The 24551-nt window shown below is 38.4% G+C and overlaps 3 protein-coding genes across 12 annotated transcripts in view; 1 reads left to right on the forward strand and 2 right to left on the reverse strand.

Moving 5' to 3' along the window:
• Positions 1–24551, reverse strand: part of GIGYF2 (GRB10 interacting GYF protein 2) — a 74507-nt gene that overhangs the window by 19142 nt on the left and 30814 nt on the right. The window contains exons 8-12 of one of the 2 annotated variants that reach the window (XM_079976831.1): positions 3984–4163; positions 1427–1644; positions 1175–1333; positions 888–1101; positions 435–625 (exon numbers count right to left, since the gene is read on the reverse strand). In XM_079976831.1, the coding sequence (XP_079832957.1) occupies positions 435–625; positions 888–1101; positions 1175–1333; positions 1427–1644; positions 3984–4163 (962 nt within the window). Of the gene's footprint in view, positions 1–434; positions 626–887; positions 1102–1167; positions 1334–1426; positions 1645–3983; positions 4164–24551 lie in introns of both variants that reach the window. The other variant, XM_079976832.1, reaches the window with a different exon arrangement.
• On the forward strand, positions 1658–23593 carry KCNJ13 (potassium inwardly rectifying channel subfamily J member 13). 9 transcript variants are annotated; one of them, XM_079976920.1, is made up of 5 exons: positions 1658–3788; positions 10809–10897; positions 18857–18908; positions 19481–19961; positions 20901–23593. In XM_079976920.1, exons 4-5 carry the CDS (start codon positions 19484–19486, stop codon positions 21518–21520), a joined length of 1098 nt encoding a protein of 365 aa, XP_079833046.1. In that variant the 5' UTR covers positions 1658–3788; positions 10809–10897; positions 18857–18908; positions 19481–19483; the 3' UTR covers positions 21521–23593. The 9 variants fall into 9 exon arrangements, with proteins under 9 accessions (XP_079833046.1, XP_079833044.1, XP_079833052.1 ...); XM_079976918.1 differs by lacking the exon at positions 10809–10897; XM_079976926.1 differs by lacking the exon at positions 10809–10897 and having other exon boundaries at positions 19484–19961.
• LOC307217462 (autoimmune regulator-like) overlaps positions 18481–24551 on the reverse strand; it is a gene marked incomplete at its 5' end in the record, with an annotated part of 136567 nt that continues 130496 nt past the window's right edge. Inside the window, one exon of the mRNA XM_079978630.1 lies at positions 18481–18491. The remainder of the gene's footprint in view (positions 18492–24551) is intronic.

Genomic DNA, 24551 nt, shown 5'->3' on the forward strand with positions numbered 1-24551 from the left:
TTGTCAAAGTGCAAAATATGTGTCATTTTTGCCCATTAATACATCAATATAGTTTTGCCCATTTTCATGATCAGTTGCAGGAAAACATTGTAAAAGCAATTAGTTGCCAGTCCTGCCCAAAACTAGTTTTCCTCTGCAGTTGCCAACTGTTGGTCTATGTGAGGGGTGTGCTAGTCTATAGTTGACTAGGTACATTAACTCTAGGTTGCATCTTGAACTCCTGTCTCCACCTTGGGTGCATAAGCACTGCTGACTTGTAAAGGCTATTGCTATGATATTCTCAGCAACCGGTCTAAATCCCAAAGCTTTCACCCACAATCACCTGAATCAGGTAGCTGCATTTACAAGGTAAGTATACAAAATAATGTTTTCTTTCAGCCTTTGAAGCACAACAACAAAAAACAAACAAACCAGAATTCACGAAGATGCTCTACCTGTTCTAAATGTTTGAGGCCCTCTTCGTCATCAGGGTCAGCAGGAATATTACCCATCCCTGGAGCAGCTGTGACTGATGTCTGAACAGGCCTTAAGGCAGGAATTGGATTTGACTCTGGAGGAGGAAGATGAACAAGGGAAGCTGCATCTGGAGAAATCTGTGGTAAAGGCTGGACAGCAGAAATTGGATCTGGGGGTGGGGAAGAATGGACATTAAATTCCTTTAAAGGCCCTTCTTTCTACCAGAACTGTTATTATGTGATAAAATGTATAATCAGACAATAAGCAAGATGGCATGCTTTCAACAATGCTTAAACAATGTATGAATGATCAGTTCATCCTTTCCACCTTGCTTTGTCACTACAGACAGTTATTTATTTATTTATTTATTTATTTATTTATTTATTTGCATACTTTGCATATACATTATGCCAAACCTGAAATATGATTACCTTCTCTGTTGGGCACTTTGGCTGATGGGATATCCTCCATTTGGTTTTCTTTATCTTCTCTTTTTTCTATTACTTCTGGAACACAGTCTTCCCTTCTTTCAAGCAGGCTTGTAGGTAATGGCTCCTGTGACTGGGATTTTGGTGGAGTACCTGACCTGGTGGATGGTGAAGATTCTTTGACTGTTTCTTCTGTTACTTCTGAAATGATTGGTAACTTTATTTAACTGAGCTGGAAGGCGGAAGCAAAATTTAAAGGATAGACTTGAGAAATCCTTCTTACCTGCTACTGCTGTATGGTCCGTCTTAACACTTTCCCTTCCATGTGTCTTATCTACTTCTTTGGCTTCTTCATTGTGACTTCCTTCTGAATCAGACCTGTCTTCCCCTTCCTCTACAGGACGGAAATCCATTTCCTGTTCCTCAGGAATTGGTTCCTTTTGAACCTTCTAAGGAAAACACACATGCAAACAACAAACTTTATACTACTGGTTATAAATAATACCGTTAATATTATGACAAGTTCACAGAAAGTTTCTCACTTTTAAGGAGAGGAATGCCCCAGATGAGTCAAAAGTCCCCATTTCTTCTTCTGCATCTTCTAAGCACCATTCAGGAAGGCTATCCCTATCATCATCCATACTGCCACTGCCACATCGCACTCTTCGATAACCCCGCTCATCATCCCGGTCTCGGAAGTCAAATTCAAACCTTCGCCGTCGCTCCATCTGTTCTCTCCAGCCTGCAGAACGAGGGCCGTCTAAGGGGGCGGGAAAGTAACTTTACAAAAGAGTCCCATAGGGCAAGAACTTGTTTGGAAGGAGAAAGGGATAGAGGAAAAGAGGATAGGGAAAAGAGAGGACAAAGTGACAGCACTTCAGAACGCCACTACAGCTTATGGTCCACCTTGAAACACGCATTTTATAAATATATCATGACTATTTCCCCTTTAAACCACTGTCTCTTTGAGTTATATTATTAATGTAAAGGACTGTACAACCCAACTCCATGCAAGTGGGCTTAAAAGAACAAAAACAATTTAACTATGAGTTAAGCCCAGGGCAGCCTCACAATCTTTCTGAATAGCAGCCTCACAATCTGTTCAGCCACAGGGGGGCAGCCTTTGCTAGTAAGACCATTCTACGTGGTTCTATGAATCCAGACAAGTACCACTTTATGGGGATTACCATATTTTTATGCTTCTCTTTGAGGTCACAGGCAGCATCTATTCTACTAACTCCATCAGTCCTAAAGCATCTTCAAAACTGCTTGCCTTCACCCTCTGTCTGCTAGCTGACAATCCTCCTTTCTGGAGTTTGGAGTGTAGTTTGTAATCTGTGGTAATTAATTCTATTTATTTAATCTGCCCTTGTTTTGTATGTCACTATGGTGAAGTGGCCTGCTAGCACTATAATTCTGGGAAAGGATTTGTAGCCAACAAGCTTGTTTCTAAGGGCTGTGCAACTGTGCCCAAGCCTGCATGAGAATGAGGCAGGCTGGCACCAGCAGGTGTTGATGTACCTTTCTACAATCTGGGAGAGGTGAAGAATTTCCAAGCAAGTTGGTGTGAGCGATACTGGGGCTTGAAACGTGGTGATCTTCAAATGTGGCTTGGCATAAGCCACTTATTTTGGCTAACTTGGTTATACTAGATACAGGATACTATTTGTCATCCTGATAGAAATGGCTATTGCAATCAAAAGTCTTGGATGTAGCTGATAGAGCATCTAGCCTGCAGAGCAAAAGGAAAGGAGTAGGGTTGCTCTATTACCTCTGCTAAGAGGCCAGCTGCCTCTGACTCTCCCTCCGCTGTCATCTAACCACAGCCATTCTATCAGGCTAACTGTACTGTTTCCATCCCAGCAATAATTAAAAGAACTGTAACCTTTAAGAACTGGTGCCTGAGATTGCTTTCTTCTCTTCCTCTCTGTATTCCTTTTTCCTTGTGTGTCATGCCTTTCAGATGGCAAATCTGAGGGCAGGGACTGTTTTACCTACTTTGTAAGCCTCTCTGGGGGTCTTTTGGGTTGCACAGCAGATTTAACAGCTGTTAATTAATTAATTAAAGCCTCCCTCTCTCTGTACACACAGAGAAAGAGTAATACTTTGACCAACCAGTAAGGAACTGAGGGTTGTAGCCCAATAGTGTTTTGTGTGACTTCACTTTCCTGTCCTCACTTATCCCAACAGTCCTCCGGATGCTCTCCAAAATCAGGAGTTTGGGAAGTCTCTTGAGATAGGGAGGCCTCTCAAGCAGATTTTTTTTTTTTGGGGGGGGGGGGAGAGAAATATAACGTCCTGTTGTATGTGGAAGTCTGTTCATGCAATAATGGATTCCACCTGAGACTACTGCACCGCCCACCTCTTTGATCGAGAATATTCCATTACACAAATGACAATGAGTAAGTGTTATCCTAAAACAGCTATATCTAAATTAAAGAGCAACTACAGAAAAACCCTCAGTATTCTACACAATGCGGCGTTTCTCTACACTTCCTTTAAAGTAGCAGAAATTACCCAATGATATTTCAGCCTCGGGACTTCTGTCAAAAGACAGATGGACTTATTGAGAACAAAATTTTTATTAGCTTGTTGTTCTTCATATGCTAAACAAGAAAATACTAAATGAACTGCAAGTACTTGTCCCTAAGTAAAATCTTCACATCTGATCATGTGGTGCTGGTTCAGCTGTTTCAATACTGTCAAAGTTAGACACACTGCTGCTTTATTGTGCATTTATCAGTTATGTCTGACGTCAGGAAGACACACAATGCTGTATTCTCCATGACAAACAGTTTTTCCACTTCTATACAAGTAGCTGGAAGCATATGACAGATCTTCAGCCTCATGATTCAGAGTGATCACTAAAGGAAGCTACGTTTGGTGGAAAAGAAATCAGAGCAGGTAAGAAGAGCTGCTTTTTTCTAGACGTTCTGGAAATAGTGGGTTAAACAAAACAAGCCATTTAAAAAACTAAAAATGATTTTGCCATCATAGAACAAGCCTTTCAAATATTGTTTTAGGACATTTTCCTTCCAGACATTGCTGGCTTGCTGCCTCTGACCAGACTGTGCTGCACTTTTCCATATTTCCTCTCACCTGGACTATGAGGGCGCCATCTCTCACCATCCCTTCGTGAACCAGCCAGCCGCCAACCTCCATCATCATCTTCACCATTTTGCTCTTCCCTGAAGATGCGCCAGTTCTCGCTCTCAGAGCGTATAAATTCATGCTTCCTTCCTGCTGCTACGGTTCCAGCATCCTCAAAGTTTGGTCTCACTGCAAGCAAATAAATATGCAAGTATGTAACAGTCACTGTGAAGGGCACCTGGAATAGAAGTCAGACCTTATGCAATTTAAGTCATAAGATGCTCAGGTGAAAGAAAACAAGAACAAATATATATTGCTTTACTTTTCTTATAATGATAAATGCTTTTCTTTAAGCTCTTCTTACAGTTTTTGTGGGCTAAAAAACAAATGAAGGATTTCAGACTTCAAAAAGGAGATTTACAAAACAGCTGTAACCATTTAAGAAAGTCAAAAGTTCAATTTGCAACAAGCGATGGAAGAGCATCTGCAAAGTTTGCATAAACAGTTAGATGCCACCTGATGTTCAATGAGAGATTGCTTTACCATAGTTCAGAGGTATCAAGGCACTATTCCTGGTCACATCAAAGTTTACAATGGCACAAGCATTCTGTTGTTGTTTGTACGGGAGGTGTTCTTAAGCACTGCATAATCCAACTCAGTAAAAATGTTCTATTTATCATCTTTAAAATGTAATTCAACATGGTCTTCTATTTACCCTAGAATAGTTAAAACTTACAAGCAGAATCTCTAAAATTTACATTTGGGTCAACAGCAATAAAACAATAATGACCAGTACCAGACGACTAGCATTAAAACCTTCATAGTCATTAATTTCAAATAACAGAGAATTAAAATAACTGTTTCATCCAAAAAAACAATTGTCATAATGATGCTTAAAGAAATGATTGTCATTTCTAGGATAATTTTACATTCTATTCCATCACGTCCTTCCTAAAAAGTACAACCGATATTCACCCAAAGGGTAGATTTTGACTGGCAGCATGGGGGTCATAGGGTTGGGCTTTGGCCCCTCTCCTGATGACAAAGGAAGGAGGAAAAACCCTTTGGGATGTAGATGGCTCCCAATCAGTTTGTGAACTCACCAAGCTTGAACAATCATCAGAGTCTTGTAAGGAAACCAACACAAAGGTGCCCATGTTCCCAAAGTAAACAAGGTGGCTAAAATGCCGTCAGGTAGAAGATATTGCGTCCCACAATGTGGAAAGCCTGTTGTAGGGTGCTGCGGCCAAAGGCAGTTTCAATGGAGACACAAATTCCCATCTTGTAATGCATCATGAATGCACTGGGAGACACCCATGTGGCTGTCTTACAAATGTTCACTAGGGGGACTCAACCCTGGTAGAGTGGGCAGTCAAATTTGTAGGGTGAGATACAATTCACCAAGTTGTAGGCTATAGAGGTCCTACCTAGATAAGGTGGAAGGGTTAACCTTTTTGCCCAGTGAGTTAGGGTGGAAGGAAATGAACACGGTTTCTGATTGTCTGATCTCTTCAGTCCTGGTAATATATGCTTTGAGAGCTCATTGGACATCAAATGAGTGCCATGTCCTCTCTAATAGGTGAGAGGGGTTGGGGCAGAAGGTGGAAAGGATCAAGTTCCTGCTGAATATGGAAGTCGGAAAGTACCTTGGGGAGAAAGGAGGGGTTCTTTCTAAGAACCACTTTGCGCTTGTGGAAGATATAGCTATAGACACGGTGACCAATTCAGAGACCCATCAAGCCAAAGTTATTGCTATTAGAAATACAGTGTTACCTCAGGTTAAGAACTTAATTCGTTCCGGAGGTCCGTTCTTAACCTGAAACCATTCTTAACCTGAGGTACCACTTTAGCTAATGGGGCCTGCCGCTGCCGCGCAATTTCTGTTCTCACCCTGAAGTAACGTTCTTAACCCAAGGTACTATTTCTGGGTTAGCGGAGTCTGTAACCTGAAGCGTCTGTAGCCCGAGGTTCCACTGTAAGACCTTTCAATGTAAGACTTTGAGAAGTACTTCCTTCAGGGGCTCAAATGGAAGTTTCTGAAGGGTGGACAGCACTTTGTGAAGGTCCCAGGAAGGGAAGTGGTGGGCATTTGGGGAACACTGTAGGATTGTTCCTTGTGGGAAGCATTTCATTAGGGGGTGAGAGCTAGAAGAGGTGGTGTGTTTGAGGAAGAAACAGCTCCCGCCTGATGTTTCATCAGAGTGTTGTGTTTTAGACTTTTGCTGAGGCCATTTTGGAGGAATGCAAGAAGATCCAGTACTGTTGCTTTGCATTGCTTCAGGAAGATCTTCCATGTGGCTTTGTATATTCTTAGAGTGGCTGGATAAGCAAGAAAGTAAGATGGTGGAAAATACTGTGCTGGAAAACCAGAGATTCCAGCCTATCCGGATATGTGTTCCAGTGTGAGGGTGAGGAGGTGGTGTTTCGGTGACTTCATGAGGTGGAACATTTCAACTTGGAGATCCCAGGATTTGGTGATCCCCTGCTTGTTGAGGTAGGATTTCAAGTTGGAGTTGCCCATGCGTAGGGGCACGTTTGATGTGTAGGTGTGGAGAAAAGTGCATCAGAGCCAGGTGGGCTGCTCCAGCTGGGTGTTCAGCTTCCTCTGGAGACTTTTGGGCATGAATTATCTGTCCCTCACAGTGAGACCCCAAATGTAGAGGCTGACATCTGTGGTGACCACTATGAGGTGAGGGTCATGAAAAGATGTGCCTTCTGCAAGTTTCTGCTAGATGCCCACTTCATCACTACCCACACTTTTGGTGGCATTTTGATGTGGTGATGTAGAATGTGTGTGATGGCCCACTGGTGGAGGCCATCAAGAAACCACTGCAGAATTCTTGCATGCAATTAGAGAGGGTGCTTTAGAGCCAGACAGTCGATAGCCCTGCTTAACTCTGCATTCCAGTGGAGAAGCCATCAACATGGGATAAGATGTCTCTACCACTCTCTGGAAGCTATTTGGATCCAGTAAGTGGTGGTGGCAGATCATTCAAATTGGTCCTACAGCCCTGCAGAGGGGAAGGGTCACAGAGAAGTCCAGTTGCATCAGGAAGTGATCTGGCCATGGCATTACAGATAATATTAAGTATATGTCATAGAATAATTCCTCGCAGGGGGATTGGTTCGATAGCTGACATGTTGAGACAATGCTGTACACAATTATATATCACCTGTTACTTGACTGGATTGTTGGAGGATCAGGGATGGGAGGAACCAGTTTAGGGGTGCCAGACGTTCTATCATGTATCCATGTGATATAGTATTGAGAATCCAGTGGTCTGTAGTAATCTGACACCAAGAGTTGAAGAAGGCTTGTAGATGATCCCTGACTTGGGGCAGAGTAGCATCATTGGTTCTGCTGGTGGTTGTTTCTGTAGGTGTTGGAGGGAGATATCTTGTGTTCTGCTGCCTGGGTGGGTATCACTGCTGTTCCAGGAGGACTTCTGTCTGTAGTTTCTTCCTTGCCCCGGGGAAAGGTAGTTCTGAAAGGACTGGTTGGAAGATTGGTTGTCACCAGTATCTATGGGTCACCAGTACCTTCCGCTTATCTTTAGTTTCATCAGGATATCCTTGAGGGCATCCTCTCCAGACAGCATAAAATTGGCCCAGTCAGCAACGTTGGGCTGGAATGCCACGACCCACAAATATCAGGTGGCGTGAAGTTGAAAATTAATCGGGTGCTCAATGGCTTTATTAATGTCCCTGTCTGAGAAAGAGCAGTCAGAAGGAACGATGATAGTAAAGTGGAGACAAATTTCTCGGGATTTTGTATTTCTGAAAAGGTACAGAAAGCCATAAAAAGGAGGGCAGGAAAGGGTGTGAGGCAGCCGATTAAAGGAAGGGGGGTTGTTTTCTAAGAAAATGGTGACAAAAGGTAAAAGAAGAAAAATAACAGCCTGGTAGAAGTAAAGAAAATGGGGGCACTAGTAAAAGTGACCGTCCCAAAGAGTTTTTTCCTCCTGTTTTCATTATCAGTGGAGGAGCCTAAGCCCAACCCAATGACCCCACAATGCCAGGAGGAAATCATAGAAGAAGGGAGGGGACAGAATATCCATAATTAACATTGCAGTTCTAGCAGGCTCACTAGAGAGAAAGCCACACTGAATATACTTCTGAATCTAAGGCTATTAACTGTGAAACAACACTGTTTGTCAACAGGTAACAACATATTTCAAAGCTTAAGGGTATTGAGAAGAGAAAACACAGAACTGGATGAAATAACGTTTCAAATCCAACTAAGAACAGACCCAGGTATATTACGTTCTGAAGATATTAAAAATGAAGAAGTAAATAGTCGCTCAGTCAACATTATTACACACAGACGTCAAAGTCTAAAGTATTCTAACGAGGAACGTAGCTTATACCCCTAGCATGTTCATTTCACTTGGTTTAAGTTACTTGGCGTGGAGGTCGGTGTTTGGCCATGATTTCCCAGGATGAAAAGGAAAAAGAAAAAGATCTGTGGCTTTGCCTCAAACTAATTGACTGGACTTCCTGAGGAGAAGGAGCAGTGAAAGGGCACCTGCATTCCATGTCTGACCCCAAGCCAGCAATGGTGTTTATGGAAAAGTTCAGATACAACAAAGACATCCAGCCAACAGAGTCTACAGCTATGTAATTTGAAGTTTTAAAAGGGACTGACTTCAAAGTACTAAAGTGGTGTTCTGGAATACAATCTTCTGAGAACTTGTTTATTGAGAAATTTTTTACTAGAATAGCAAATAACAGTGTCAACAATCTTTCTATAAGACACTAAGACACGCTCACTCACACACACACACACACACACACATTTCTATTATAAAAATAAGTTTAATTTAGTGTCCGTTTTCAGGATCCTTCAAATAACTTTTAATTGTTGGCTACATAGTTTCTAAACCAAAGTCCCTCGAGTACAAGACAGCTTACAATACTGTGAAAGAGAGAAAGAAAATCACTGCACAACCTTGAATAATGACCACACACAAAGTGACTTAAGGAATCATTGGTCATCATTTTTAGGGTACAGGCAGACTAAAACGTAATCATATTTCATTTTAGTTTTGACCATCTCTGTCTCTAAACAACTTACCAGAATTTTCCCATGCACAAATGCTTTTTCCTCCAAGAATTATGCTGTTTTCCTTACTGAAAGCTGAATTTGCACAATTGTATCCATACACATCAGTCTTCCTACCAAAATATTGCACTTCAATAGTCATGCCAACTATCCAATTCCTTTCACACAAACAAGTGCAACATTTCATGGACAGTATGTCTCACATGCGTTTAAGTTTGCTCTATAGTTCTGCATATGCCACTAACCTTTACAGATATGGCAGAACAGCTTCTTACCTGCATTGTAATATTACCACTCGCCACTCCAATCTTCACCGAAAACTGCATTTGTGAGGCAGTTTAAAGGGGCGTATCAGGAACACACATACTTCTAATATATGGTGAATCCAGTTTTTATTTTAAGATGTTAGCACAGTAATAGTAATAATAATTTATTATTTGTACCCCGCCCATCTGGCTGGGTCTCCCAAGCCACTCTGGGCGGCTTCCAACAAAGATTAAAAATACATTAGAAGTATAAAAGTATTTGTATATCATTATCTGTTAATGTTTCTTATAGTAAAAAGAAAAGGCACCATGCTATACTGAGTGAAAAGTGTCCCCTTGTCCCCATACCCATGAAGGTCACAAATGCATGTTTCAATTTTAAGGTGCTGTGCCTCAACATGTATTACAAGGTTCTCTGCTAATGAAATGAAGAATTAATGTTTTGTATTTTGTGGAGAGTTTTTTTTTAAAGAAAAACCATGAGGGAGATTTTAGTTTCTAAGTAGCATTATATTGGTCTACATTAATAATTTTCACAGCAGGTCTTCAGTACTTTTACTGCAAACAATCACAGCCTTTGTTTCTCAGATCCTCTTAGGTCTGACGTTCGATCAAAGTCCTCACATCAGCAGCTAAGGAAAAATGTGAAATGCTGAACTGCACTACAAAGCTACCCTCACAGATCATGCAAGTGATTCTGAAAGGTAGACATTATGGGCCTCTTTTCGGCTCGTTTTTATTAGTCAGCTGTTACATTTAAATCTAATTTGACACAGCATAATGTAAACATCTCATTTTGGTCATAACCATGTTACATGCAGCAATATCCTACATAAAATACAATCCTATGAGCAATGCTGACTTAGCAGTAGAGGCAAAATAAGAGACGCAGTAAAGTTACAGGTCTTGCATCTAAAATTAGGTTGCAACTATGTAAACTATGTAAAACTAATTAGCAACCTTGATCTCTAGGATACCGATATCCTGTGTACCACATGGTACAAAAAACCTAAAAAGAGAAAAGTGAAACAGAAAGCACATCTTCACCTCAAACTGCCTGGTTTTGGTTAAAATAAAATATCAAAGAAATTGTGAACTCTAAATAGCTACCACAAGAAAACTTGAATGGAAAACAGTCCTGAGGAATTTCATTCCTTTGAACCTCCAAGTAAAACCTTTAAGTAAGATTATGCAAACCTAAAAACTCCATCCTGATTAAGATAAAAAATGCACCCCTTTCTCCAAGTAAGTTCGTGTGGATTTCTCCACAGCTGCTAGGGTATGTGTTGGGGAAAGAAAGCTTGAACAAATCAGCATTCTTTTCCACATGACCACAGCTAATTGGCCCCCCTGCAGACTGAATGACCAATCACATCAGCTTCATATGAAAGCCAACCCCCCACATTATAAACTGAGGAATGAGACCCGTAAGCCCATTTTGAACAAACATCCTTCCAAACTAGTTGTCAAAAGGTTTTTTTTCTTCCTTGGGATCACTATATACAGATACAAGATAGTTTGGTTCGTTTTCAATATCCAGGACATCCGCCTTCCTCCCTTTCCCTGCCAGGTAGATAAATACTACAATTACACTGGTAAGTACATGATGCTAACATAGCATCAGTTTTTTACATTAATATTTCCTGCTTTGTGGTTTTAGACTTTCAAAAACAAAAATGGAGTTTTGGAGGATTTAGACAGACCTGTTTTGAAAAATATCAATTGAAATACCAACTTCAAATATTGTAAGACTTTCTCAAAGGAGATTGCTTTCCAAATGAATATTGCCCAGTGACAACTTCCAGAACCAATTTCCATAAGGAACAGTTCTGTATAGGAGATCCCTGGAAGTAACTTCAGCATCTTGCATGGCTCTTTAGCTTTTAATAAAAGGCATGAAGCAGACCTTAGCTGTGCAATTCTAAAAGAGTACGGTATTTCTTCAAAAAGGTAACCATCCTGCGACCAGTCAGATATTGAAGACTGGGTGTGTACTTATTCCTGGAGATGTAGTTGTTGTTTCTAACAGTAATGTAGATGACTAGAGTTTTAAATTCAATTCCAGGTTCCAGAAATATCTCATCTTTCTATTTAAAAGTTCTGAAAAAATATGTTATTGCTTTAACTTATATAAAGCATGACTGATAGATGGGAAGTAATTTGCTAGCAATTTGTGTAGCAGTGTAAAGAAATTTCCACTCAAATTCAATTATTTAAAAAATCATTTGAGTGATTCTTTTGATTAGACACAGAGGTTTTCTGGTTGCTCACCACAGAATAGCCATTTGAATAGAAATTAAATGTTATGTCATAAAGCAAATTTAAATTTTATTGGTTTCTAACCATATAAACAAACTTTTCGAACAAGTTTCTTCATTTGTCTTACACAATGTCAGTGTTTAAGAAACACCTGATTGCTACCTATATTAAGATTACTTGTTTGCCCAAAACTATTTTATCTCCTACACATGGAAGATCCTGTTTAAGGGGACAAATGATTGTTGTGAAGAATTAGGATATTTCATGCATGGTAATGTTATCTGGGGAATAGTTTTAAACTTCCAGGGAAAATTATAGTCCAATCAATGAAAAAAAATCAGTACATAATAAAGTGTGAAAGGGATACCATTTTTATTTCACTGATACTATTCAAATGTATCACATTTGTGTTTTAAATCCAAAGGCAGGTGTATCAACCTATTCAGGTGTAACATACCTTCACTTATTTCTTCACTTTGTAGCTCGGTTACACTTAACCCTTCACTATTTTTGCCAATACTCATTTTGAGGCGCAAGACAAAATTACAAGACTGCCGTTGGATACCTGCAATGGGGGGGGCATTACCTGAGAGCAGCAGCGTAGCTTAGAGGTCGCAAGGCACACACATAACTATACACCATGCTTTCAACATTTGCTACCTGCCTAATGACAGACCTGCTATATTGGCGCAAGTACACACACTCAACACTTCCTGCAAGCTTTAAGAAGAGTTTGAACAGGAACCTGTTCTTGGGGAGCACTATGGCAAAACTGCATGGCATCAGAAATGATGGAGGGTGGGTGGCAGTGGGCATTACCCCTTTGGTTGCTTCCTTGAAACAACTGTTACTTGCTCTAGGGCAGCCTCCCCCAACCTGGCTTCCCAGTATGCTGTTGGTTGCAGCCACGCAGCTCACCATTTGACTAGAGCAACCTTCCCCAACCTGGTGCTCTCCAGATGTTTTGGACTACTACATCTGTCAGCCCTAGCTGGCACTGCTATGGCTGATGTGAGGGGTGGTCCAGAGCATCTAGAGGGCACAACGTTGGGGAAGTCCGCTCTAAGCAAATGGCAAACTGCACAGCTGTAATGAGCAGCACCTAACACTGTTTCTTCAGACTAGTGCAGCATGTTATCCTTTACAAATTCTAAGCGATATAATCTATGGCTTTAAACTTTTGCAAGTGAATTCAATTTCAAAGCCTTTATATTAATACTCTGTTAGTCATTCTCTCCATAGATGTTCTATGATATTCGGCAGTAGTTTTAGAATACCTTATTCACATCAAATGGCAATATTTTCTAGAGGAATTAATGCACTATTCACTGTTACAAACAAGTACCAAAGTAAATTTTCTGAAGTGAGCTGGATGTCAAAACTACTACAGATTTTATAAGCAATCTGACTTAAACTGAAGGTGTCATTATTACAATGACTATCAATTAGGAGAATATCTATCTATCTATCTATCATGGGATGTTAAACTTATATAACAAATATATAATTTAAAATATATACTTAAATGCTAAAGAAAGCGTATCTACTTTGCAAAAATGTAGTGTGGAAAATTTAAATACCTTTGATTATTGCTGATTTATATTGTACCCACCCTTCACCCTTAGGTCCCAGGGTGGGTTACAGTAGTAAAACACAAATGTAAGAACAATTGCCAAATATCACTTTTAAGCAATGTTTTGTTGGTATTAAGAGTCACGTGAAAAAATTTAATTGAATAGGAGAGTCCTTGAATCTTTGCATACATCTATGTCTTAACTGCTCTTGTAACAAAGCAGAGAAAGCCAAAGGGACTAAAATTCTGCAACAATGAAATACATTTTTGCTCAGTTATACAAATGAATAAATATTTTCAATTTACACATTTAAACTCCATATCCAAGTGCTTGGAAAACTTGCATTTTCTATAAATGGTTTGCAGTAAGGGGAGGGGGGAGTAGTAAACGGTAGGCAACAGAGTGTATAGGTCAAAGAAAAGTGACCAGAAGCCATGAAGTTGGTGAATGCAGTCAAGTGGAACACAGAAGCTCTATGTCCATAAATATCTGGTGTCTTGTATAGATACTATCAACCTGTTTTCAAACCCATCTTCATGAACTCAAGGACTAAAGCAAGGGTAGCCAACTGGGTGCCTGACCACCAGAAGTTGTTTGACTACCGCTTTAATGAAGCCTAGCCAAAATAATAATAATAATAATAATAATAATAATAATAATAATTAATAATAATAATAAATAATAAATAATAAATAAATAACATAGCAAATACTTAGGGGAGATAGGAGCTGTAGACCAACTGCATCTGGAGGGCATTACATTGGTTACCACTGGACAAGAGGAGTTATTTTCTAATTGTTAATTAGAAGCTGAGATTCTCAAAAATTTTCACCAAATGCAGAAGCCTATGAACTATGTATAGAACTTGACGGGGTGTGTGTGTCTTATTTTTAGAGTAAGCAAATAGATGGTACAGTATCTTTTAATAGGCACATATGGAAGTATAATGGTTTGCTAAGCTGAAAGTATAGTGCAGAAGTCTTTGTGAAAAAAAGTTTTATTTTTAACTCACTGAGTTCTGGATACGTTTGCTGGAGATAGCATCACAGCTCTACAGCTGCACACTTGAGAAGTCATAACTCCAGGTATAGCCAATGTATTAAAGTTAGGAATACTTATATAATTCTCGCCACTATAATTTCTCCCCAGATTCAGTGATTCTAAATATTTAAACAAGGTTATAGAGAGAAAGCAATGAATTAGTAATCCACTATTCTTCATTTGTTGATTGCTGAACTTTGTTCAAACCACTGCACACGTACAGCTTGCAGAATTTTCAATTTTTTAAAAAAACAACATTAACTTGTAGGTCTATCAATTTGCACATAAACACTTATCAATTCAAAATTAATATTAGAAATTCTCTTAAATGTCTAAAGCAGAGTATGGGGCAGAGCAAACCCACTAAACAATAACGTTAAGAAAAAGGGGAAATCCAGTCATACTTTATTCTAAGTCCTCTTTGTAGCATTTACACAACTATTGCCTTTAAGTAGTTGATTATGCCTATAAATTTCTCAGCACAACATGGTTGCATTCTTGGGAAGACAGAACTCCACATGTTTCAGAACTACAAGTATCCAAACTGGTTGAAATACTCCACTATAAAGATACTGAAGTCATAGTTGATTATTTCATTGATATATCTATGAAGTAAGTGGCAGAGACAAAAATGGAAAATTCCATGCTAGAGATTATTAGGAAAGATATTGCATATAAAATGGTCAGAATGGTCCTTTATAAATCTACACTGCAGACACATTTGAAGAACTCTACAGTTTTGGTTACCCCATCTAAAAAAGGGTACTTGAACTAGAAAATATGCAGAACTGGGGAACAAAATGATACATAACTGAAGCACTTTTCTTGTAAAGACAAGTTAAAGCATTTTGAGATAGTAAAAACAGGACAGGGCTATTCAAAGCCATTTCCTTTAAAAACAACCAGTTCCCCAAAGCCTGTTGGAATAAAACAGTATTTGCCTGCTGGCATAAAAACAACTCCTAGGAAAGGAGTTCCAAAATTTCGGAGCAGCTACCAAGAAGGCCCTCTCCCATACAGTCCTTCAGATAACCTGAGCTAAGCTGTATAAGGGCTTTGTAGGTCATAAATAGGACTTTGAATTGTGCCTGGAAAAAGACTGGTGTAGCCAGTGGAGCTATTGTAACAAGTAAGGTTTATGCTCCCTGGCGTGCAGCTCTTTAGGCCAGTCAGTTTCTGAGCACTTTTCGAAAGGCAGCCCCACATACAGCACGTTACAGTAAACTATGCAGGATGTAATGAAGGTGTGTTAAGTTTATATAAAACAATGTTCCAAAACAGACAGCTCTTGCAGCTTTTGCATATGACTACCTCCTGGAATCAATAAATAAAAAGGAATGTTTGAAGAGTAACAAGTCAACTGTTTTTCTTGTCTGTGGAGGTGTATTAGCAGGATATAGTCCTTTTTCCAACTTTCCCAGTAGATAATCCTTTGAACACTAGAAGTTCCTTGTCCCTGTCTTTACCTAGTGCACTGAAATCCAAGCCCAACAAGGCAAATAGCAATTTTTGTGTGCTTCAATTGTAGTTGATCAGGTACGTAGTGGAACTCTTAGATCAAAAGTGCATTCCGCATACAAAATGAATATGGGTCAGGCAGAATATCACTATTTTAGTAATAATTATTATGCATTATTATTATTTAGATTTCTTAAACATTCTTCACTATAAAGTCCCAAGGTGGGTTACAGCAATGTAAAAATACAATATTAAAATCAGTTTTACAAAATTACAAGCAAAAGAAGAGGGTGGGTCCTAAAAACACCTCAGTTGTCAAAGGCCAAGGTAAAGAGGTATGCTTTCAATGTATAATGAAACCTATATAATGAAGATGTTGGATGCCAAGTTAAGGTTACTTTCATTCAGCTGTTAACAAAGATTACTATTAGCAAGATTTTAAAGTCCAGAATTCTTACACAGGGCCCAATTATGCTGTTCCTTCCTTTATTCTTTTGAAAATGTGTTTTATTTACCATATTGCTAGTTATAAAAACGGAAACACTTAAATATGCAAAATATAAATATATAACTACCAAATCTTAAAAAATAAATTCTCACAAAAGGCAATTTAGTGCCTATGGTAGGTTTAATACTTACAGCAAATACCAAGCATCACCTTACAACAAACCATGTATAAAGTAGCATCTTTGTTTAAAAAGTTGAAACTGTCAGCATTACTATCACAGTAGGATAAAGAATCAATTCATAGGTCTGTATTTCAAAAAATTGTTATTTTTGATGCAGTCCCTACCTCCTCTAATGAGGTAGGGACATATGCAGGCAGCTTAGCAGGCTATTACATGGAATACAAGGCATGTGTACACCTGCCACATCACAGTCACACTCAACCCTTCCACTAGATCAAAGGAGTTCACGTTATTCCTCTGGTGATCGCTCTGGGCACCACACATGCAGTGGACTGGCTTGAACCCATAAAATAAACTTGCATGTTTAGCATGACATTAGGATTGTTTGCTTTCATTTCAAAATGGTATTTTTCTCATCATTTTCTTAAGAAAAGTTCTACTTCTGACAGAGTCAAAAGTCATGTTCAAAGAGTCTCTTTTAAAATTTCAAATGCCAATTTTATAATTATTTTCTACCAGGGAACAGTTCAAAATGAATACTTTGATGAACTCTAAGGTAAAGGTAAAGGGACCCCTAGCCACTTGCAAACTACAAGCCTCAGTTACCTGTGTTTTAATGGGCTATGTACTTTATATTGTGCTTATATTTCATTGTTAATCCTTGGCAGAAATAAAATATGACCACTTGACTTCACTAATACAATTTTCCGATACACTATCAGAACAGCCATTTTACTTGAAGTGCTCATATGACTTAACAGAATGAAATGATGGTGTGGAATTTTTCCCAAATTGAAGGGAAAAATCTCTCTTTAATAAGAGAGCTCATTTTATGCTGAGATGAAACTGAGGCACTGGTATTCAACTTAGTTTTAATTAGAGCAGACCCATTGAAATTATGACCTAGAGCCACTGATTTCAATAGGTCTACTCTGAATAAAATTTAGCTGAATACTACTTACTGTCAATATGTTTTGCTAGTACAGCATGAGGGTGAAGAGACAGAGCTGTGGATCATGGAACCCACAGATCAAAAGTTGCCTCTCCGGTGAACAAAGCTTCAGGTCCCTACAAGCAGAATTGGAATAGAAATTTTGACCTATTTTATAGCCTACAAAGACAATTACAATAATGTATGTGGAAGACTTTTGAAAAGTCTAAATAAACCACTACATACAGGCTAAGTATTATTACTAGCATTTTTCATTGCCTCATCAGCTTTATCAATCAGTCATGGCCTTGTTCACCAGTGCTCCCAAATCCCAATTATAGACACATCTTGCTCAATCCATGAGACTTCAACTTACTTTTGCTGTAAGTTTAAGTTTAAAATGTTTCTGTTGAGAGGATAGTAGTTCTATACTGTAGATTGCATTATTTTTTCATTTATCACCATCATCAACAACAATAATAATTTTTACTTGTTAGTCACTTGCTACATAAAGTCTCTAATCAACTTGAGACATAGGCATGGCATAATATCAGGAACATAACAATAAAAACCATTATAATGACTCATGTGCAAGCTTAGCAAAACAGCAAAAACAGAGTGGCCAAGTACAACATATGCAGGAGATAAGCATCTGATTAGCTCTACACAATCAGTGAACTCTACTCCACATTTTGTCATAACTGACTGATTGTAAATATCTTAGGTGCTGTAGTACTATAAAACAGTGCAACTACTTTTGATGACTGGCCCATGACTAATTTGTGTGTTTTTTATTTAACACATTTTTTATATAGCTTGATTGTAATTAATCTCAAAGCAGTTTAATACACCTCACCCCAAGGAAGCCACCCTACACATTTGTAAAGAATATATTTCAATCAAATTTATTATCATAACTATGCCTGTAGTAAGCATGTATCAAATTACAATGCAATCATTTTCGCATTTTTCCTGAAGGGGAATACTAATGTCTAAGTATTTGGAAAAAACAAAATAAAAAAATTCCTTCCAGTAGCACCTTAAAGACCAACTAAGTTAGTTCTTGGTATGCACACTTCTTCAGATAGCGCCCCCACCAGAAGTTGTTATTTTGAAATAAGATATCTGGATCCCATTCAGAGAGAAACAAACAACACACAATGATTGTGAAACAAGATGGACCAAATATGTTTCAATTTTACCATCAATATTAGATCAGATCTGGTGCTCTGTGACTATGTCATTCAGCAGTTACCCCAGTTTAACCTCTCTTTTCAAATATGCCAGCATCCTTTCTCTCACATTTTTCATTTCATCTAGTCTCTAGCAAATAGTGAGACACCATGATTGAATATTTTGCTTTCTTTTATGTTTGTTAATTTTAAAGCTATGGGCTTTTTCTGCTATAAGAGAAAAACTCATAAAAAGCACAGGGATTGATCTTTTATTTTCTGAGATACTCAATATTTGTAACTCTACAGGAACCCAAGCTGCCACACTACAGTATTAGAAACATGATTAAGGACACATAACAAAAGCCTCACTGCAGTTTCCCTTTTGGCAAATTGGGTTTAGAGTTGATTTTTTTTCCTCAGGACTTCTCTCGGCTTATATAATTGCATAATATTTTCCGTATTATTCTCTATCCCCTTTTTAATACAGCTTTACAACAGCAGTGGCCTGAGTATGTTCAGCAGAAGAGGCTATATCCCAGGTACCACAATTCTAGACAATAAAAATATCATGGTTGGTAGCAGTAAACATATTTAGGTAGAAAACCCCACAAGAGCTTATAATGAGGAAATTTTAATTTATTATATTTGATATGACAGCCTTCAGATGGCCACCAAAAGAATATATAGAACATTTATAATATTAATAATAGCTTTGATAGTGTGCTTTGCTTAAATATTAAACACATATTTGCTAAAGTTACAGAACACACCTCTGAATTTCAGAAAATTAAGACTTGCAGTGCTCCTTCACTATCAAACTAACCACTAGACCCACAAATAAACCTGAGAAGTCAAAAAGTTTGGCTTACGTTTCTAAATTATCATCAAAGAAGGATCCAACATTAATTTTTGTAGGTAATCATTATCGTACAATGGAAGCAGTGGCAAACCTGGCTCTCCAAAGTTACTTTTCTCAGAACTGCATGTTTAAAGACCCCCTTGGCTAGCTGCAGGTAGCGTCTGGTCCACTGCCAATGTGTCAGAATCTCTAAACATCATCTGAACTACAGATAAACAAGCATCCAACAGTTTTGTTTCTTTTCATTTTCAGAAGATGAGGACAGAAGCGATAGAAGGCAACAACACCAAACCTAGTGCTCCTCTCCTGGCCCAACGATACCCAAGAATGGTCACCAAAGATGGACACAGCACACTACAAATGGATGGTGCCCACGGGAAAGGCCTGGCATACCTAAAAGATGCTTGGGGGATCCTTATGGATATGCGCTGGAGATGGATGATGCTGGTATTTTCTGCTTCTTTTGTCCTCCACTGGCTTGTCTTTGCAGTTCTCTGGTACCTACTAGCAGAAATGAATGGGGATCTGGAGATCGATCATGATTCTCCACCTGAAAACCACACTATTTGTGTAAAGTATATCACAAGCTTTACAGCTGCTTTTTCTTTCTCACTGGAGACACAGCTCACTATTGGTTACGGCACAATGTTCCCAAGTGGAGACTGTCCAAGTGCAATTGCCCTGCTTGCTATACAAATGGTACTGGGTCTGATGCTGGAGGCCTTCATCACAGGTAATTCCATACTATTTCATAACCTAGTGCTTTTATGTTATAGTTTAAATAAGAGCTTTGTCATAAAGCTACAGCAAGAAAGCAAGGATAGGGCTATGTCACTCAGCATTCTGAAAAATACTGTTCTTTGACGAGGATGTATTTCCACTTTACAGTATGAAAAGAATTATTAAATAACAACTTGTACTAAACATCTAAATAGGTGATTTAGTTCTTCCCAAATGCATGCTTTAGTTCAAAAAGCTTTTATTACATTATTTTTAAAAGTGTGATTAGTTAGTAGAATTAACTGCCCATACACATTTGCATAGTTTAAAGCTAACAGATGAATCCTTAGGAGCTTTACCAATAAATGAACATCTACATAGTTCAATGAAGTATTACCATAAGTATGCTTAGGACTGCAGCAAAAACTTTTTACTGATAAGTTTTCAATGAATATCAGAGAATTTTCAAACCCTGCTATGTTTTATTGAAAATAATTTTAAATGAGTTAATAAATAAAACTGTTCTATATTACTAAAATAAAATTTGCTATATAATAAATGAAGCTTATAACAAAATAAACCTACTAAGAGATTACTTAGCAGACTGTTAGCCTGAAATGGTAAATCATAAAGCAGAGACTGTGGGTCTTATTTTGTCAAAAGCATATGTCATTATTCAAGTTCACAAAGATGGTGGAAAATATTTTAATGAACACCTGATTTAAAAAACATTTACTATAAAAAGTATTTTTGTGGTTTAGGAAATTAATGTGATGGACCTGAATAATGTGGGAACCATCATTAAAAATGTGAAATACTTATGCTAATAATAAATGTTGTGAACCTAATACAGTGCAACTTGCTTTAATTGTTTCCTTTCAATATACTATAAAGGGAATCAGGAAACTATAATTATGCGCACAATCTATATGTAAATTCTCTTTTTATTTAGGTGCATTTGTAGCAAAAATTGCCCGTCCAAAGAATCGAGCTCTCTCCATCCGGTTCACCTATTCTGCTGTAGTGACACACAAAGAAGGAAAGCCATATCTAATGTTCCAAGTGGCCAATACTCGCCCAAGCCCACTCACCAGTGTTCGGATTTCTGCAGTTCTTTATGAAGAACAAGAAAATGGTCAGTTGCATCAAACCAGTGTGGATTTCCATCTAGACAGCATCACTTCAGAAGAGTGCCCTTTCTTTATCTTTCCTTTAACCTATTATCATCCCATAACTCCATCTAGCCCTCTAGCCATTCTTCTGCAAAGGGAGGCTCATCAACATTTTGAGCTAGTAGTCTTCCTTTCTGCCACACAAGAGGGCACTGGAGAAACATGCCAGAGGAGGACATCCTATCTTCCATCAGAGATCATATTACACCACCATTTTGCCTCCATGTTGGTTCGAGGTGCTAAAGGGGAATATCAGATCAAGATGGAGAATTTTGACAAGACAATCCCAGAACTTCCAGCTGCAGACTCTAAAAGTTCAAAGAGGACTGACATGGAGATCCGCATCAATGGGCAGCACATTGACAGCTTCCAGATCTGTGAGACTCATCTGACTGAATAGACTTTGAATGTGATGCCAGCTTGTTTTTGTTTTCAACAATTGGATTAGACTACCACACCAATGTTTTCACTTTCCTCTCTATTTTATTGTGCTCTTTTTGTTCTCTCAATATCTTTGACTTCAGAACAGTTCACAGAATAAAGAGCATAGCATCCATGTAACTGGATGAGCCACTAGAGTAACTGCACAAAAACAGAGTCAGGGACAAGAAACACTGCACAAATTATGGGAAAACAGAACTGCTACCTGCTGAATTCACAAGACTATGATTAAAACTGCACTGACCCTGAAACAAGAGACTTCCAGACTCAAGACAGCTTGTCAAAATTCTAATTAAATGACATTAAGGTAAACACTGTGGCATTGTAGTAGAACTAAGAAAAAATTCACCTGAAAAGGCCAAGATCCCTCAGATCTGTTGAATCAGTCCTCTCGTGCTATACAGTTACAACAGAATATGCTGATGTCTAAACATGCTATGAAGAATGTTGCTAGTATTTTCTGTGGCAATGAAGTTGCAATCCTGCTGTGCTTGTTTATTAAGGAAAATCACAAGCATTTGCTGAAGCTTTGTTCCAGCAGCTAAGAACAAGTTCAACACCCGTAGGCACTTTCGTGATGAAAGTGAATGGCAAGAATTTTTACATGTATTGGACTTAAACATTCTATATTGGAACTATTTTCATACGGAGAAACATGCAATAAATTTAGCAGACAACAGGAATTCATCGATCTCTTTTTGCAATTCTCCTCTCAAGGATAATCAACACCTCATGTCTGCCTTGTTGCAAGTCAAAATCTAATTACTCCTGTCATCAGAAAGATCCACTGCTTCCCACATTTATTGCAGTTTCTTTCCAAAATAACCATTCAGTTAATAAAAACAGAGATAAAATGCATGACTGTGTAAAATAATTGTACAAACATGAATATAATTATGAGACATTGAACATAAGGCTCTATGCCACGTTGAATCATGATTATTACCAGAACCAATTACAAGAACTAATGGTTGTTGTTTTTTAAAAAAAAAATTAAAATGAACCAAGTTTTTAAATGGTCCAGAGGGCCACGTTTATGGCTTCTTCACATTTGTTTAGCTAAGGGCACTAACTACTCTGCACTCAAAACCAAGGAAGAGCATCATCAAAATCACTAAATACTTGTATGTTCAAGGATAATTAAAAGGCTCTTCTCAGAAAACATTGCATAGGTATCAATACTTTACTTTAATACTGACTTGTGGTTATGAAGAGCCTGGCATTTTTTAGCTCTTGAATGTGGATAAACATATTTATATGTATATACTAGTGTGGATGTTAAGATTTGTTACCAAATCATAGAGTATTTTCTAAGAAACTCTCTCTTACTTCTCCCAAATCTAAAAAATGGTTTTGTGCCTGATTATAAAGATTTGGATGTTGTAGTCAACTGAGACATGGTGGGGCTAATGGTGCTAGCTGCCAATTCACAGCTGCTAAAAGGCAACTCAAAGAACCAGCATTTTACTAACATTACTAATGTTGATGTTCTATGTAAGCAATACTAGAGTAGTCAGCATATACGCAGATGGGAATAAGTGTATTTTTGTAACTGAAAGTAAGAAAGCAGGGGGTCATGCAATCTCTGTGTTAGAAATAGTTCGTTTTTGGAACATAATCACATCATAGCACTAGACCCTTGTGATCTCTTACACTGTAAGACATACAGGGTTGTTGAACTATTTCTTCCCTTGTCTGTGCCGAGGCTTTAATCTTTTCATTCACAGTGTACTGTAATAATGGATTAGCCCAATGCAGAGACCGGAGAGTAATAGCAATCACTACCTTGGATTAATATACATTAAATTGTATTTGTACTCACTTTATTCTTTGTCCAGCATAGTCACTTAAAAAAATTCTCTCGCTTTGACAGCATTATTAACCACACAAAGTGAAGCTTATCCCCCCCCCCAATTCTCTAATATTTAAATTTTTGTGGGAGGCCCCACAGCTTAACGTATTCCATGTGCACAATAAAACTAATGCAAAACTTCACTCAAAAACTGAACAATCCAGTCAGGATGTAATGTACTTGCAATGTACTTTTCTACATAAAAAAGGGTATGTGCTGTGCCTTTATGGGTTTTTCCTGCCATGTTAGTTCAATTTAGAGGGGCAAATTATTCTTGTAAGCCAATAGTTTTGTGTGCAAGGTACTGTAGGACTGATATTATACTACTGCTTCAAAAATTCAGGAAAGACAAGCTGCATATATTTAAGTACAATATACAGTACAAGGTATGCAGTTCAGTTAGACCACTTCAGCACTGAGCATATTGCTAGAAATAAACTGCCAATAGACAGAACCTACAGCTAACCATCCATATTAAAAACAAGCATCTTAGCTCCCAACAACCATCTGCATCCTACCTCCACTGCACTCTCCGTTGGGACACTGCAAATTGCAACAGGTATTTCTTCTACCCATAACTTACTGAAAAAACATGAGCAGAGATTGGCAATGCTCACATGTATCACTCAACCTTGGCTAAACCATGGTTTAGCATTACAAACCACAGCAAGCTTCATATTCACCTCTCCTCCTCAGGTGCAGCCATGAGGAAGGGTTGAGAAACTTTCATTTCAGATTTAGACTTCAGCTTGTTGTGGTCCAAATGTGGACAAACTGTGGTTAGTCTTAGCCATGGTTAGTGGAAACAAGCCAACTTCAAACCATGAGTTATGAAGTTGGATTGTTGTCACCAGCTTCAATTAAGAATGATCACAGTTTGTGGTTCAGATAAAATGCTAAACTGTGGTTAATAAAAACATATATGGAAGCTTCCTCCTCATGGTCATGGAAGAGGAGAAAACACAAGCCCTAGGTTTGCCATGGCTTGAACTCATACCACTAAACCATGGTTAGCTTTACAAGCCATCTCTTGACAAGTTAGATGCCTATACAAAACCCCACAAAGTCCTACAGCTTCAGTGGGATGGACTTTGGGTATCATAATTTTGAAGATTAACCTATCTTACAGAAATGTGGA

This window comes from Podarcis cretensis (genome assembly GCF_951804945.1).
Source record: "Podarcis cretensis genome assembly, chromosome: 5".
NCBI classification, from domain to species: domain Eukaryota; kingdom Metazoa; phylum Chordata; class Lepidosauria; order Squamata; family Lacertidae; genus Podarcis; species Podarcis cretensis.

Coding starts and splice junctions, on each gene's coding strand:
- KCNJ13 (XM_079976920.1), top strand. CDS start 19,484: ATGAGGACAGAAGCGATAGAAGGCAACAACACCAAACCTAGTGCTCCT. Junction 19,962..20,900: donor GCTGGAGGCCTTCATCACAG/GTAATTCCATAC, acceptor CTTTTTATTTAG/GTGCATTTGTAGCAAAAATT.